General features: G+C 41.1%; 1 protein-coding gene across 5 annotated transcripts in view; it reads right to left on the reverse strand.

Annotated features, from left to right (window-relative positions):
• Positions 1–18,241, reverse strand: part of ADAMTS12 (ADAM metallopeptidase with thrombospondin type 1 motif 12) — a 424,853-nt gene that overhangs the window by 271,339 nt on the left and 135,273 nt on the right. For all 5 annotated transcript variants that reach the window (XR_010840098.1, XM_059060818.2, XM_067030856.1 and 2 more), the window contains exon 3: positions 10,210–10,357. Coding sequence is in view for 4 of the 5 variants with exons in the window: in XM_059060818.2 (XP_058916801.1) it covers positions 10,210–10,357 (148 nt within the window). In the remaining variant the exon portion in view is untranslated. The remainder of the gene's footprint in view (positions 1–10,209; positions 10,358–18,241) is intronic.

An 18,241-nucleotide genomic window follows, 5' to 3' on the forward strand; every position in this document is an offset into this window, starting at 1 on the left:
TGACATAAATCACAGCAAGATCCTTTTTGACCCACCTCCTAGAGAAATGGAAATAAAAACAAAAATAAACAAATGGGACCTAATGAAACTTAAAACTTTTTGCACAGCAAAGGATACCATAAACAAGACCAAAAGACAGCCCTTAGAATGGGAGAAATTATTTGCAAATGAAGTAACTGACAAAGGATTAATATCCAAAATTTACAAGCAGCTCATGTAGCTCAATAACAAAAAATAAACAACCCAATCCTAAAATGGGCAGAAGACCTAAATAGACATTTCTCCAAAGAAGGTATAGAGATTGCCAACAAACACATGAAAGAATGCTCAACATCATTAATCATTAGAGAAATGCAAATCAAAACTACAATGAGATATCATCTCACACCAGTCAGAATGGCCATCATCAAAAAATCTAGAAACAATAAATGCTGGAGAGGGTGTGAAGAAAAGGGAACCCTCTTGCACTGCTGGTGGGAATGTGAATTGATGCAGCCACTATGGGGAACAGTATGAAGGTTCCTTAAAAAACTACAAATAGAACTACCATATGACCCAGCAATCCCACTACTGAGCATATACCCTGAGAAAACCATAATTCAAAAAGAGTCATGTACCAAAATATTCATTGCAGCTGTATTTACAATAGCCAGGAGATGGAAGCAACGTAAGTGTCCATCATTGGATGAATGGATAAAGAAGATGTGGCACATATATACAATGGAATATTACTCAGCCATAAAAAGAATGAAATTGAGTTATTTGTAGTGAGGTGGATGGACCTAGAGTCTGTCATACAGAGTGAAGTAAGCCAGAAAGAGAAAGACAAATACCATATGCTAACACATATATATGGAATCTAAGAAAAAAAATAAAACGTCATGAAAAACCTAGGGGTAAGACGGGAATAAAGACACAGACCTACTAAAGAATGGACTTGAGGATATGGGGAGGGGGAAGGGTAAGCTGTGACAAAGTGAGAGAGTGGCATGGACATATATACACTATCAAACATAAAACAGATAGCTAGTGGGAAGCAGCCACATAGCACAGGGAGATCAGCTCGGTGCTTTGTGACCACCTAGAGGGGTGGGATAGGGAGGGCGGGAGGGAGACACAAGAGGGAGGAGATATGGGAACATATGTATATTTATAACTGATCCACTTTGTTATAAAGCAGACACTAACACACCATTGTAGAGCAATTATACTCCAATAAAGATGTTAAAAAAAAAAATTCAACTTAGGACATGTAAATTGGAAATTAAAGAATGGTACCTACTTTATAGGTGTTCTGAAAGGAACAAGCAAGATATTGCATTTAATGTTCCAAGCATGACTGATCCACGGTCAGTGCTAAATAAATATTGGCTATTATTATTGACAAAAAAAAAATATCTAAGAAAAGTAAAAGGAAAATATTGTCTCAATTAGCTATTAGATATCTAACTAGTAGGAATAACTAGTAGAGGTTAGAATGACAGTAATAAATAAGAAGATTTGGTCTAAATTCCAAACCTTAGGAATTATTATATGAACCTTCCAGAGCCCCTAACCCTGCCTTCACCTCTCTTAAGAGTCTCACCTTCAGGATCTTCATAAATTAAATATACAACTATAGACCTTGATTGATTTTGGAGGTGATCTTTCCTCAGAGCAGAAGCATTTATTAGATTCCGCCTTTTGTGGTCTCATCAAATTCTAGATTATGAGCTCAAAGTTTTTATCTCTATATATCATTAACATTTCTAATATTAAAAGTATTCTTATATTTACAAAAAAAAAAATACAAACACATGGAGGCTAAAGGATACACTACTTAACAACCAAGTGATCACTGAAGAAATCAAAGAGGACATCAAAAAATACCTGGAAACAAATGACAATAGAGACACGATGACCCAAAACCTATGGGATTCAGCAAAAGCAGTTCTAAGAGGGAAGTTTATAGCAATACAATCCTACCTTAAGAAACAGGACACATCTCGAATAAACAACCTAACCCTGCACCTAAACCAATTAGAGAAAGAAGAACAAAAAAAACCCCAAGTTAGCACAAGGAAAGAAATCATAAAGATCAGATCAGAAATAAATGAAAAAGAAATGAAAGAAACGATAGCAAAGATCAATAAAACTAAAAGCTGGTTCTTTGAGAAGATAAACAAAATCAATACTTAGAAGTTCAACATTTTTAAGTTCCTACCCTGGCCAGAAACTCTGCCAGATCTTGGGGACACACCTGTAAATGAGCAGATGTGATTCTTATCCTTGTTGATCTCATTGCCTAGTGAACGACACAGACAGATGTTCATTATATGATAAAGCCTGTGGCAGGGGAAGTAACCGGTGGTAATAGTCACAGGAGAGGCACCTAATGCAGACGGAGGGGTAGTCTAGAAGGTTTTCTAAAGGAAGTCATGCGTGAGTCCTAGAGAAAAACAGAAGTGAGTCAGTAAAGCATTGGGGAGAAAATGTTTCAGAAGAAGGAACATAAGGGCAAGGGCTGGAGGCAGCTTCTTTGAGGAATAAACACTAGTTCAGGATGGCAAGGCTATATTTGGAGTGATAAGAGATGAAACTGGAGAAAAAGGCAAAAGTTACACAGAGAAGGAGATCCTAAAACTTACTCAACAGCTGGGTCTTTATTCTGAGGGTACACTGGAAAGCTTTCAGTATGGGAGAAAGATGAGCTGATTTATGTGTTAGAAATATTTCTCCGATTTATAATGGGTGAGATCAAGGGCAGGGAGACTTTGCAGTAATTCAAGTGAGAGGTTATGATGTGGAAGGCAGACATATTTAGAAAACTATTTAGGTGGCAGAAGTGACAAGACTTGGTAACGTGGGTTGATTGAAGACTCGAGTAAAGGAAGAAAACCCAGGAGTTTGTTTGCCACACAGAGCTTTGAAGCTAGAGACTGAGTCATCCACTTTTTATGGACAGTATCACTGTCCAGTAAGGGCCACTGATGGCTCCAGTGGTGAGTAGACCAGAGTGGGATGGAGCGATGAGACCACTGTCTCAGTCTCTGCAGGCAGCAGGAGGAAGCCAGAGGTTGGTCAGAACAGGATAAACCTCCTCTTGTCCCCACCCAAGGCACACGGAAGCTCGAGGATGACCAAGGGCAAAGCCAGGAGCCACGACTCATCAAGAAACCTCACGTGTTTCCCTACAGAGTTGTAGGGAGTGAAGTAGAGTTTAATAGCTAACAACTCACAGAACATTTCTTCAAACTTAAAACGTCCTGCCCTATAAGAGAATCATCTTTTAGTTGAGCCTGATCCTTTGCGCATACGGATCCAAATCCCCTTCCCAGCCTAGCACGCACTCCCCGGCGTTCTCTGCCTTTCCGGATTCTACCCAAACTTCGGTGCGGTCCAAGCCACTCTGACAGCACATGCTCAGCACAGAGCACTGCAGGAGGTAAAATAAAGCAGATGTCATGTTTCCTAGGGAAGCTGTTTCCTGTTTGGGGAGCGGGAATGTATGTACCTGAAACGTGTCAAAAATTGTCAAGTACTGGGAAAATGCCAAGAAAGGAATTACTGTGGTGAGGTCTGGCTAATGAATAAAGGCTTTTGACCTTTATCAATAAATGAGTATAAATGAGTATAAATGATAAATGAGTATCTCATTGCCACAAAGCAACTGTGCTGAGATGTCGGTGCTCTGAGTTCCTGTAGCCTTGGTCTTGGATTTTACTAAGCCAACAAAACTCACTGGATTACCATTTTATCTTTCCATACATTCACACATGAAGTATTTCCCCAAATTCTCTCCAACAGTTTTCTCATTCCTCTCACTAGTAAAAGCCTGAAGCACTTTGACAATCCTCCTACCTGAAAGCAGGTAATCAAAAATAACATGACACTTCACTAAAAGAAAATATTAAAAGTACAGAACAATAATTAAAATGTTAACTACCTCATAGCAAGGAATCGCATGGATCACTGTAGAGCAGCTATAATCATAAGGAAATCAGGTAATCAAGAAATTCAAGATAAGTCTCAGGCAGGCTGTACCAAGAAAGTTTGCTGTTAGCCAAGGAAAACTAACAGTGCATTTTAGACTCAACATGGAGTATGGTGATTGCTTAGATCTTCAACTCACTCAATTTCCATTAAATCGGAACAAAACTATAAACAATACCTTCCCAACACGATATCAGATTAGTGATCTGATATGCTAATTCTAATGAGCGATTGTTAATGTTATTATAATACTTAATATTTGTGCAGGCCACTTAAAAAGCAACTCAAAGATTTCCAAATGACTTAGGTAAGAAATCCACCCAGGACTTCAATATGGTAGATTAGATATTCTGAAAAACTCTCCCAGTATTAAGCCCCTAACAAAGCTTACAGCATTAAGAAAGGGGGTAAGTCCTTAGAGGTCAAAAATCAAAAAAAGAAAAATACAAAGAAATCAGAGAAACTCAGAGAGAAAAGTAAAAGATGTAGTGTGATGATCTTTTTTATGTCAAGTCGGCTAGGTTACAGTCCCAGTTATTCAACCAAACATTAATCTGGGTGCTGCTGTGAAGGCATTTTGTAGCTGTAATGGAAGCCCATAATTGGTTGACTTTAAGATTATTCTTGATAATCTAGTAGTCCTGGTTTAATCAGTTAAAAGACCTTAAAAGCAGAGCTGAGACTTCCTAGATGAAGAAATTCTGCCCATGGACAGCGGCTTCAGCCTGTGCCTGAAAGCTACAGCCTGCCCTTCCTGACAGCCTGCCCACTGATTTTGGATTTTCCTAGCCAGCCTCCACTATCATGTAAACCAATCTCTTGCAATAATTCTCTTAATATCTACTCCCTACTGGTTCTGCTTCTCTGGCTAACCCCGATTGATGCATGGAGCTCCCTGCTGGTCTGAGGCAACGGCTGCTCCCTACTTCTGCTCTGGAGAAAAGAGGCAAGTTTAGGACTCACATAGGTGAAAAGTCAGATTAGGATCCACTAAGTGAAAATGTGAACCAGAAAACAAAGAACCAAGTAAGCAAACCTAAACTTGGCTCTCGGGGCTTCAACTCTGGGTACAGGGTAGAAAACTATTCATGGAGAATCTATAGCCACAAGCCATAGATTTGGGACCCAACTCCACCATGGAATATACGTAACTTCAACATTGAGCATAAAGAGATAGCACTCATATTCACCAGACTGGCAAAATTTATAAGTGAGAATATCAAGTATTAGACAGAATATGGAACAATAGGAACTACTAGATTCACTGCTCTTGAACAACTTTGGAAAGCGATTTTGCATCATCTGGTAAGGTCATAGAAGTATATATCCTATGAGATAATGATTTCATTCCACTACTAGGTATATGCCCTGGAAAACCCTATGAATCTGTGTTCTAAAAAACATGTACAAGATGGCCTGTGCAGCATAATGTATAATAGCCCCAAACTGGAAGCAGTTCAGATCCACTTACAGGAGACTAGTCCACTTAGAAGAGTCACATAATGGACTATCTACAATGGAGAAAATGAATGAATTACAGCTACATGTCCTGGCACAAACACAATGTGGTGTAACAAAAAGCCCAATACATATATTAAAATTTCATTTCCTTTCATGGTCTTATCACATATTTTAAAGATAAAACCTGGACCAGATCCCTACTTACCCACATCCTATATCCAGGCTGTCAGCTCTTCAGACCAAGATTTATATCCTATTCACAACTGTACCCACAGAACCTAGGAGAGCACCAGATGTAAAGAGATACCCAACAGATACTTGTTGAATAAATGAATAAATTTTGAACACAAAAACGCATGCCAAACCGAGGGACAGGACAGGAATAAAGACGCAGACGTAGAGAATGGACTTGAGGACACGGGGAGGGGGAAGGGTAAGCTGGGACTAAGTGAGAGAGTGGCATGGACATATAGACACTACCAAATGTAAAATAGATGGCTAGTGGGAAGCAGCCTCATGGCACAGGGAGATCAGCTCGGTGCTTTGTGTCCACCTAGAGGGGTGGGATAGGGAGGGCTGGAGGGAGACGCAAGAGGGAGGAGATATGGGGATACCTGTGTATGTATAGCTGATTCACTTTGTTATAAAGCAGAAGTAACACACCATTATAAGGCAATTATACTCCAACAAAGATGTTAAAAAAAAAAAAAAAAAAGAAAGAAAGAAAGAAATGCATGCCAGGAAACAGACCCTGTGTTTCTAGCCTAGTGTCCTGATGCATGAAATCCCAAACCCTGATTTTACCTACCTGGACCCCCTTCTGCCATAGATGACCCTGCAACTGTTGTCATCTGACCTATCTGACTCCCCTTCCCCAGGTTCCCAAAACCATACTTCCCGCAGATACTTCCATCTAAGAGCCACTCAAGTCCCAGTGTGATACATTGCCACCAAAAACCCTAAGAGAAGGGAGCTTGTCAATGTCAATAGAATGAGGTTTTGAAATGTGCTCTAGATTTAATTCTGGCAAGTTGTATTTTCCCATGATTTAACACGGATTTCAGAAAGTTGGAGTAAACAAGAACTTTGACAGGGCACAGCAAATACAAGGTTCAGAACAGCAAACAAAACTGGTTAAGAAATTTTAGTTTGGGCTTCCTTGGTGGCGCAGTGGTTGAGAGTCCGCCTGCCGATGCAAAGGCCACGGGTTCGTGCCCCGGTCTGGGAAGATCCCACATGCCGCGGAGCGGCTGGGCCCGTGAGCCGTGGCCGCTGAGCCTGAGCGTCCGGAGCCTGTGCTCCGCAACGGGAGAGGCCACAACTGTGAGAGGCCCGCGTACCATTAAAAAAAAAAAAAAAAAAAAAAAAAAAAGGAATTGTAGTTCAAATTGATCAAATCAATAACAAAATAGTATCACATTAAAGTTCTGGGGAAAATAAAAAGGAGTTCATTACATTGGTCCATATTGAAAAGGGACTTATTATGAAATTCCTGAGTACCTTTCTATTTGGGAAATAAACGTAAGTGAAGGGACACATTTTAGGGGAAAGTAATTGATACACGTTCTCTCCTGAAGTACTAGAGTACTCTTAAAGTACATCTTTTTTTTCAATACCAAGGATGTTCCTGTTTTGAACATTACAAAGAAGGAATGTTTTACACAAGGAAAGGTGGTCTTTCTTGATACAATCACAGTAATTCAATCTGGCAGCACTGACTTCCCTAAGCACGAGGTGTACCTTAACGTAGGCTAATGACATGCCTAGTGTTGGTGAATTTCATCCCCTCTGCACGGTAACATGGTACAAGAACACTGTAACTACCTGTTTCAGGGAGACCAAGCACATTTCAGTATACCAAGATTTTTAAATTCCAAACGTCAAGTATACTTTAAGAATAATCACAAGCACGTTAGCTTATTCTGCAATCTCTAGCTGTCATTTAAGTATCGAGTCACAATTATTGTCTTAGGGAGGGAGATCGTCAGAAAGAACTGACACTTCCTTAACATCTAGAAATCGCACATTTCTTTTTCTGTTATGTTATGTGGACTGGATGCCAGTGCACTCTAGATTCATCTAAGTGGCTACAAGTCACTCTTCACTCCATTTCAATGATTTACTGATTTTCCACTTTGCACCTAACACTATGTTACACACTGTTTGGGAAGGGAGTTCCTACTCTAATGGGGCTTTCCAGATAGTTGATAAAACAAGATTTATATTCAAGGAAGACTTAAAGAATAAACATGACAGAGTGTAAAGCCCGAGGTATAATAGAACCTTGACTTAGGAGCTTGGTTATATTCTGAACACCAACTGCCTTGATGCTTTTGAAAATTCACTCCCTCCTCTGAGCCACAATTGCTTCTCTGGTGAGAGAAACAGGCTGCATTAGGCACTCTCAAAGGTCCTTCTGACAAAGCTGTTCACTTCTGACATTCTGGGTTTTAAAGACGTATAAGAGAGTATCTTTTAGAAGATGTGTGTGGAGAAATTCACAATGCAAAGATTGTTCCAAGGTGGGATTAATCAGAGAAGGTTTCATAGTAGTGGTAGGTCTTAAGGTTGGCCTAGAAGCACAATGATGAAATAGTATTGCAAGCACTATAACTGTGGTATTGTGTGTGACCTATTGGGGGCATCACATTTGTAAACCTCATTCTTTTCCTATTCATCTCTTCTGCCTTTTTTTTTTTTTTTAACATCTTTACTGGAGTATAATTGCTTTACAATGGTGTGTTAGTTTCTGCTTTACAACAAAGTGAATCAGTTATACATATACATATGTTCCCATATCTCTTCCCTCTTGCGTCTCCCTCCCTCCCACCCTCCCAATCCCACCCCTCTAGGTGGTCACAAAGCACCGAGCTGATCTCCCTGTACTATGCGGCTGCTTCCCACTAGCTATCTGTTTTACATTTGGTAGTGTATATATGTCCATGCCACTCTCTCACTTTGTCACAGCTTATCCTTCCCTGTCCCCATAGCCTCAAGTCCATACTCTAGTAGGTCTGTGTTTTATTCCCATCCTACCCCTCGGTTCTTCATGACATTTTTTTCCCCTTAGATTCCATATATATGTGTTAGCATACAGTATTTGTTTTTCTCCTTCTGACTTACTTCACTCTGTATGACAGACTCCAGGTCTATCAACCTCATTACAAATAACTCAGTTTCATTTCTTTTTATGGTTAAACACACGCCATTCTCAACACATTATTACTCAACTCTACCTCACAGGGGAGTTATAAAGGAGAGAATGGGTTCAAGTGGGTGGATGAGGAATAGCCTAACTCATTTCACAGAGCAACCGTGCCTAAAGGAGCAATTACCCAGTCAAATTCACTCACTGTCCTAGTAACTTCCTCCACCATATTAATTACCTAGTGATCTAAAAACTATCAAATCACACATACAAAGTATCATCCATCACCCAAGATAAATAAGAATTGGGCAATTATTAATAGGAACTGGGCAATTAATAGGAGTTGGGCAATTATTCCAACTATTCCAATCCTTCCAGATGATTGGATTGGTGACAGAGTCCTAAAAATTCACACTGAAACTAAATTATCTGGAATGGTATCTCAATCAATCAGACCGACCAGATGATGCATCTCGTCTCTTGGTGCTTTCTGGAAGGAGATTTAGATAGTAAGTTATCTAATTTAGGTCAGAGTTCCAATAGCTTACTAAAGTTAAGGAATTTAAGCAGCTGTCCATTTTTGTATACAGAAAATATAGACTCAAAAATTTCTTATTGCTTACATACTCTGCTAAGATTACAGAAGAAACTCCCAGGAAAGTTACCATCTATCTTAGGGTCTGGATGATGTCTGCAGAGAAATTACTCCTCCCCTTGTCCCTTCTTTCTCCTACTTGGCAAAGCTCAAGTTCTGAGTCCTCTGAAACCCTTATCAGAATCTACTAGCCCTAATTCCTTCCTCATCTATTTTCCCTTTGAGGTCCATGGTTTCTAAATCCTTAAGACACACAAATAATATTATGGATTCCTTTTGTTAACTGTCTCCCTAGTCCACTATTTTTTTTTCCTCTGAAGAAAGGAGAAACTAAATAATATTTTTTTAAAGTCCCAATTTCCAGTGGCCCTTTATGCATTACTATTACCTCCTACATACGCAAGGAAATAACTTGGGTCAGTTTAGCTCTGAAAACTACCTGAAACTCTTTAGTACAAGGCAGAGAGGAGCAGTTCAGATCATTCCCAAGGCACGGGGGCAGATAACATACTCTGTAGTGGACTACAAACAAAACGCAGCCAAAAGAACCTTAGCTGAATTCATCATTTGATAACGTGTTGGTATTTCCTCAGTTTCTCTTCACACATCATTATCAGCATCATCAAATATTTAAATCTGCTTTCCATATGCAGATATGACAAGCTGTCTAGTAATATTCCATGCTAATGTATTATAACATTGCTGATACTGCAAAGCATTGTTTGTAATTTAAACTATTTTCCTCCAAGGGATTCAGAAGAAGCTTTAAAAAAATTTACCATATAAATATCATCAACTAATGTGGCAAGGATGTAAGAGATACCTTTTTCCTTTCCCGTTAAGAATACAGAGACTTGAATGCAGAGAAGTGAAGAGTAAAAGGTACATATTTTCTGGCCACAGAATGGGGAAGAGATAACAGATTTGAAGAAGAGCAGGTCTTGTTGTAAAAAATAATAATAATTTAAAAAATAACAACAATAATAGAACAGAACAAACTCCTCCATCCAGTGAGGATATTAAGTCACAGTACCCTTTAATCCGCAGGTTGGCTCCTTCATCTCCTGGACGCCTGGCCTCTGCCTTCTGTACATGACATGTGGGTGGTATACTCCCTCAGCCAGATGATTTTTGACAGGCTCAATGAAAAAGTCTCCATGTGGCAGATGGAAAAATCCAGTCTGTAAATACATGCAGTACAAAGGTTTTATTTGAATCAATTCTTTACCGAGGTAAAGAAAATTAGTCAAGTGAAAATTATACAGATTATGATGAGCCCTGAAACTCATAAGACCGGTGCTTTCATCGTCTGCCATTTGATCTCACAGAAGAGCTACACGTAAATAATTTAGTGAAATGTCTTCATAGTCATAGTTATTAAATGTTTGGGGGTCATGATCCCTTTGAGACGCTAATGAAAAAAGTGTATATATACACACATATCCAAAGGCAGCATACAATTTTTCAGGTTCGTGGATTCCTTCCACCCTTATAACTCATTGCTGGATATCTATAAATCTTAAATTAGAAACCAGTGCTTCCCGGTTGCCCTGTTATGGAACTGGTACTTATAATCCATATTTCATTGACAACTTTTGGGAACATTTACCTGTGAGTGAGTAGCAGTTTGACTTGAAGTGTGTAATGCCATTCTGCTCTCAAGGAAACAAAGAAATATAATACTAATTTCCTGATCTGAGCCTGAGTTTCCAAGAGTCTAAAGAGGGCACTCTCATTTCACAGGTATGGGAATCAGCCATAAGTTGAAGAATGCTGGCCAATGAGTAACTCTTTTTGGAGGTCAGGTCTAGAAGTGGTATAGCCGACGACTCTGTTTTCCCTTTGGGAAAATGTCCTAGTGCCCATTTAAGATGTTTAGAAATTGCTTTGCCAATGATCTCCTAGGATGGACTTAACTCTCAGGATGTGAATTCTATATTGATGAAAAAGAGGGCTTGCCCTCGACGCCCTCCTTGCAGCTTCACCTTGAGGTGACCAAGAACTCAGACTCTGGAATTAACCTGGGTTCACATCCCAGCTCCTCCACTTTTTAGCTCTGTGATTTGGGACAAGTGACTTGCTCAGGTTAAGCCTTCTCAATTGAAAAATGGGGATAACCAAGGGATGCGGTGAAGATTAAATGAGTTAATACATGCGAAGCTCTTAGAAAAGGGCGTGGCCCACAGTCTTATCTGTTATTAGACTCTTGCCAGATCTCAGATTTTACGTCTTTTCATTGTCGTAGGGTCTCCGGAGTCAATATAGCAGTTCAATGAATATTAAAGTTTGCAACAATAAACCTGGAAAGTTTGAGGTTAGGAAAAATATGAACGGGTCCCAAAGTTCAAGGTCCCTCACCGCATGTCGCAAGCTGGGGATGCTATGCTACACAGACGAGTCTGAAGATGGGATGAGCAGGGTCAGGAGGCAACAGGGGCTCTGTGAAGGGAGATGCTCTCTGGTGAACAGGCTTTGCCTTGCGGGTCTTTCCAAAACGCTTGCTGCACTGTACCACTAATACAACCAGATCTAAACATAAACCTCACAATTGGCTTCCTATTTGGATGACTGACCTTAAAGTATCTTTGATAACAGGCAGAACAGAAAAAAAGGAACACTTTACTGAAAGTCATACGAATAGCTGTGTGACCTTCAATGGGTCACCCAACCTGCAAAATGTGGTAACGCCTACCACCTCATAGGGCTGTTAGGAGAAGCAAATGAGCTGAAGCTTATCAAAGTGCCATGCGAACTGCTTTACAAATGCAGGGTGGTATTATTTTAACTACCAACTCCAGAAGCGGTTATATTTGACTTCAAATTTGCTGGCATTTCTTAGGAGACATCACATTTTTTTTTTCTCAGCCTCTTTTTATTTATTTATTTATTTATTGGCGGTACGCGGGCCTCTCACTGTTGTGGCCTCTCCTGCCGCGGAGCACAGGCTCCGGACACGCAGGCTCAGCGGCCATGGCTCACGGGCCCAGCCGCTCCGCGGCACGTGGGATCTTCCCGGACCGGGGCACGAACCCGTGTCCCCTGCATCGGCAGGCGGACTCTCAACCACTGCGCCACCAGGGAATCCCTCTCGGCCTCTTTCTTTGAGGAAAAACCTCTGGGACAGGAAGCACTGACAAGGTCCAGACTACAATAAACGAGCTGGAAACAGACTTATGCAGGACTGAGCTTGGGTTCTATTTCTACTCTGAGACAAAGACCAAGGACACAAAGAGACGGTGGGCCTATTGCTAATGAAGCTCATTTGTTCCATGGAAACAAAATAGAAGGCAAGGGCTCCTCGGGGATGGCTGGTGTGGGGTCCCTTTGTGCAACTGCCATCAAACTAATACTAAAGTCCTTGAAGAAAAAAAATAACATCAACAAGAAGGATATATTGGTATTCCTCCAGCCTCAAATTTTGGACCCAGGTGGTACAGAAGAAACAGATGGGGCTCCAGTTGAGAACATAATAACTATTTTATGGACAATATGAGTAAGGGTGCCTGAAAGCCAAACAAGCAATTTCTTAAAGGCTTCCTTCCATTTCCGTTCCTGCACAAGGCCAGCTTTGCCAGTGTGTACCTGGAAATCACCTGTACAGCCTAAATATTTCTCAGAAGCTGAATGGAGACTTAGGAGAGCTGGGTGACCCACCAGCCGGAGGGGAAACGAACATCTGCTCATATGCAAGTGGGGCTGTTGGCCCCAGGACCCCGTGTGTGTCACAGAGAAGGGAGGGGACAAGACAGGGGATGAAGGGACATCGCTGGTTCAGGGAGAGTGAGGCGGGAACATTTCCCAGCTGAGCTCTGCACCTCCCCTCTTCCCCAACATATAAACACAGAGCTTTGTACACCTGGTACCCAAATGGCCATGAGTCACTGGTCTCTTCTCATCTAACCAGAGCCAGGTCATGCTCTGGTTAGAGCATACACTGGTTTTCTTCCCACCGGAAGGAAGGACTGGCTCCACTCTTTCCCTGAAGCTAACTGCCCAAGAGAACCACCTTCTTTCACTGCCAGCTCTGGATCTGGACCAAAGAAGGCACTCTTCATTCCAGTCTTCTCTACAAACTGCTCACCTCTTATATCTTTGAAGGAGAATGAGAATGGTCTTGAGGAAAAGGTATCCAGTTGACTGGGGGCTTGAACGGGTTCCCAGAAGAACCAGAGCAGATGAGCCGCAGGCAGAAGCTCAAAGCAGACAAGTTTGCCCTTTTACCTCTGTCATCTCTTCTTCCTCCTGCCAGTATCCAGTATCCCAGAACACTGCTAACTGTCCTTTGGAAATAAACTCACCTCCTTGTTTAAACTAAGTTATAAATATCTGTGAATGCTTCCTGAGGCTCTCTTCTAAGAATTGTTTTAAATAAGCTGTATTTTGAAGCGTTATAAACAATCAGAAAGATATGCAAGTTATAATTGTAAAGTCCCATAAATCTTTCATAGAGGGCACACCTAAACACAGAAACAGAACATTCCCAGCAGCCAAGAAACTTCCTGCTTCTCTTCCCAGTCAATATCATCCCCAAGGGTAACTTTACTCTGATTTCTAACGCTAATACATTTGTTTTAAACCTATCCTTAATTCTTTACAGGAAGCATTACTTGATATATAAAAAAATAATAATGTCTCTTAGTTCGTTTCGAGTGTTAGGAACTGGCCAATGGAAGAAATTAAGGCAGGGGGATTTCTCAAGGTCCATTAAACCAGACTCTTCATACTGCTTCCTACCAGTCCCAACCAGTGGGGATGAGACAAAGGACTGAGCTACCTTAGCATGAGTCATTTGGCATTGAACCTCTACTGCTCTCTGCTAAGGAAGGAGGGGGAAGAAGCTTAAGAGTCTTTAATACCAATTTATTTTTCCTAGTCTCCCACTGAAAATAGTTGCCTACAACCTCCCCTCCTTCTCCCCAACTCCCATCAAAGTATTAGTCATCTTGATGTACTTGACGTTATACTTCAGTTGGTGCAATGATCTGGGGTCCAATGAGAAACTGGTAGTGTCTTACAAGCAATTTGTGAATAGAATGTTCTAGAATTGCAAAGCTCAGAGACCTTGAAGAGTCACCTAACCTATGCTGTCATGCCTTCAGGTTTTACCAGAGGTGAAAACGGCAGACCAAAGAATAAATCCAACACTCAGGGCCCTGTGTTGCACAACTCAAGGGGGTGCTATTCACATAGAAAAAACTGTGAGTGGCACCCCCTGGAAGTGTGCAGTGGAACACTGTCACTAAAACTCATCAACCGGTCCTGGAAAGAAATTCCTTTTTCACTTGAAAATTGCAGAAGTTAACAAATCAATTTGTTTCTTCTCATGGTGATCAAGACAACATGATGATCATATTCTGAAATCAAGAACAGAAAAAAACTAATTTGGGATAAAGAGGTACCCAAGATACTCAATTATAGCACATGGATCACTGGGAAAGATATCACCTTTCGCTCACTATATACACAGGAAAGAAGATAAAATCAGACCCCCAAATCACCCTTATTGATTATCAATCTGCATCTATCACATGGTCAGCCCAGTGCTAAGAGCTCTCAGAGGGGCAGTGAACCCTGCCCACGAGGTTTACAACCCAGCCAGGAAGACAAGACTGATATCCATAAAATAGCAGAAAGGAGAACAACAAAGCTCTAGAATGTTTGTGTTTAAAAAGGTATAGTGCTCATATGTCCCAAGACACTAGCCCATGAGCTCTGACGCCACTGGGCCTAGAGGTCAGAACGTAAGTCCAGTATCACAAACCCTTCCCCACCTCACACAGCATCTTTGCAGAAGGTGAGGGGAGGTACCTCCCTAGTTGACACAGATTCCAGTGCTGTGTCCCAGGGGAGACAAAGGCCATTGAGGGCAGATACTTTTCAAGGGTAGACAGAAGACTGAACTTCTATAGTCTCCAATACACCTGGTCCAGTCCTAAAGCCATTACAGCCTTCCAGAGTTATTAACTTTTTGTTACTGGGTTGCAAGATGCAGAAAAACCTTGTATCATTTAATACGCAGCCAGGACCCTAAGTCAGAAGTCAAGGGATGACAGAAGCCTCAGCATACAGAGATGAGACCACTGGGAAGATTCCTCCAGGAATAACCCCCCCTCTGCTCTGATGCCAAGAGCTCCCTGACTGGCCCCCATGGAGACAAAGGGGAGTGTAACCTGGTAATGTCATCGATTCATAAAGATTTTGCATATTAGTCTTGGCAGCCCTAGGTAAAGCTCAAGCCAGGAAGACATTCTCTGGTGCATCCACCTGGTCGCATATGTGCCAGGCAGGTTTTGCAACAATACAGATCTGGTCCCTACCTCCTAAAACAGTGCTGTCAAATAGAATTTCCTGCAATGACAGAGATGTTCTATATCTGCACTGTCCAACTCAGTAGCCACTAGCCACATGTGTCTATTGAGCACTTGATTTGTGGCGAATGTAACAGTGGAACTGAATTCTTAACTTCATTTAACTCTAATTATTATCTTTAAACAGCCCTAGGTGGTTAATGGCTACCATACTGAACTGCATATTTCTACAGAGCGGTTGACTAGTGAAGGAGAGGGATCCATATGTGTATGCATCATACAGTGATGAGTTCTGGAATCCAGGGAAAATCTGAAGACTTGTCTTAGAAGAAAAACAAACTGAAAAAATGTGACATTTCACTATAATAGTTTGCTTTTGGGGATCAAGCCAATCAGGAGCCAACTTGGAAACACCAAAGTAATGCACACAGCGGAGAACTGAAAGAAGCAACTAGGTATAAAAAATGTAACCTTTACCAAAATTAAAATGAATCATGTTGAGTTAATTTTTGTGTACGGTGTTAAGAAGTGTTCTAATTTCATTCTTTTACATGTAGCTGTCCAGTTTTCCCAGCACCACTTATTGAAGAGAATGTCTTTTCTCCATTGTATATTCTTGCCTCCTTTATCAAAGATAAGGTGACCATATGTGCGTGGGTTTATCTCTGGGCTTTCTATCCTGTTCCATTGATCTATATTTCTGTTTTTGTGCCAGTACCATACTGCCTTGATTACTGTAGCTTTGTAGTATAGCCTGAAGTCAGGGAGCCTGATTCCTCAGGGAGATCAGCTCAGTGCTTTGTGACCACCTAGAGGGGTGGGATAGGGAGGGTGGGAGGAAGACACAAGAGGGAGGAGATATGGAGATATATGCATATGCATAGCTGATTCATTTTGTTATAAAGCAGAAACTAACACAACATTGTAAAGCAATTATACTGCAATAAAGATGTTAAAAAAAATAAAAAGTGAATCCTGGGGAGCAAATCTGGCAGGACAGAAGGGTTGTGTGAGGGAGCTGCCATTGTCCTGAGGTCAGAATGGAAGGGGCATGGAGGTACCAGGAAAAGCCAGGGACTAGGGTTGTGATCCTACAGAATCGAAAGCCAAACTCTACTTCTAGAAGGTGCTGTCCCTGTTAGAGCCCAAGAATATCAACCTACATGTCCTCACACCTCTCCGATGCTCTTTGGAGGAACCTACCCAAACCCTAATATACACAAGACCACATCCCACACACTGGCTGGCAGTTCAGAGTCCAAGCAGTAGAAAAAAAAAAAATCCCTGCATTAGAAAGTTGATAAAGAGTTCAAAAAATATATAAGATCAAAAAGTTATGACAGGGTTTAATCAAAATAGCATGAGTTGTGGTCAAATTAGTTAAAACGTTGAGCCCCAGTTTTCACATCTGTAAAATGGGGCAAAATCTATCTTAATTAGCATGGTTGTAATATCTATCAGAGACACTGTATTAAAATGCCTAGCAGAAGGCTTGACATATATATGGTAGGTTGTCATAAATGCACAGTAGCTCATTTTATCATAGCATCATCCACAGTGAACACGATATAAAGGGGTGACTGAAAGCAGGTATTCTCAAGTCCAGCCATTTGGTTCATCTCCTAGCTGCACGTAACTTATGCTCTCTGGGCTTCAGTTTTCTCATGTGAAAAATAAACAGAGGTAGTAACTTGTTAACTAGCTTATTAAAAAGTGCCATGTTTATTAAATGAGTTAGTGTAAAGTGCTTGGATGAGTGTCAGCACATAGTATGTACCTAATAAGTGTTAGCTATTAGCTATTATGATAGTCTAAGGAACATTCCCCCCCAGATCCCTAATGTGATTGATACTTTTATGTTTCAACTTAACAGGCTATGAGGTGCCCAGATTAAACATTATTTCTGGGTGTGTCTGTGAGGACGTTTCCAGATGTCATTAGCATTTAAATCAGTGGACTCAGTCGATTGCTGTCCCCAGTGTGGGTGGGTATCATCCAATTTCTTGAGGTTCAGATCTTCTCCAGCCCTCAGACTGGGATTTACACCATCAGCTCCCCTGGCTGTCAGGCCTTCAGCCATGGACCAAATTACACCATGGCTGTCCTGGTTCTCCAGCTTGCAAATGGCAGATTGTGCAACTTCTTAGCCTCCATAATCGTCTGAGCCAATTCTTCATAATAACTACACTAATTAGGGGAGAATCAGTGGTGCCTGGATGTACATTGAACTGTCTGGAAAAATCTGAGAAGAGACAGAATTAATAGCTTTCTCTTTCTTGCTTTTTGATAGTCTTAGAGCTGGAAGAGATGGTGGAAGCCTTCTAATCAAACTTCACATACCACTCAGCCTGAGAGGTTGGTTTTCAGGGCATCTCTCAGGAAGATCAAGCCTGATTCTCAAACTGGGATTTCTTCAAATGAATTAAGGCTGAAATCTTCAATAAACTTAGTTTCCAAGTCTCTAGGTCAACCACGGGAGCCAGGTCCTGCCCTCCCCCTTCTCCTACTGGAAACAGAATCTACAGCACAGTTTGTGTTCCACTAGTGGAAAAGCCAGACTTTGGAGACGGGACTGAGTTCAACACTCAACTCCAGCACTAGCAAGCACGGTAGTAATTTGCACAAGTAATTTGGTCTCTCTGAGCCTCGGTCTCCTCATCTGTAAAATGGCAACAACAACATATTCTTTGCTGAGGAGTTCTGATAAGAACAGAATAAGGTAATATATAAAAATGACCCTGAACAGTGCCTGGCCTG

The sequence above is a fragment of the Kogia breviceps genome, chromosome 4 (assembly GCF_026419965.1).
Source record: "Kogia breviceps isolate mKogBre1 chromosome 4, mKogBre1 haplotype 1, whole genome shotgun sequence".
NCBI lineage: Eukaryota > Metazoa > Chordata > Mammalia > Artiodactyla > Physeteridae > Kogia > Kogia breviceps.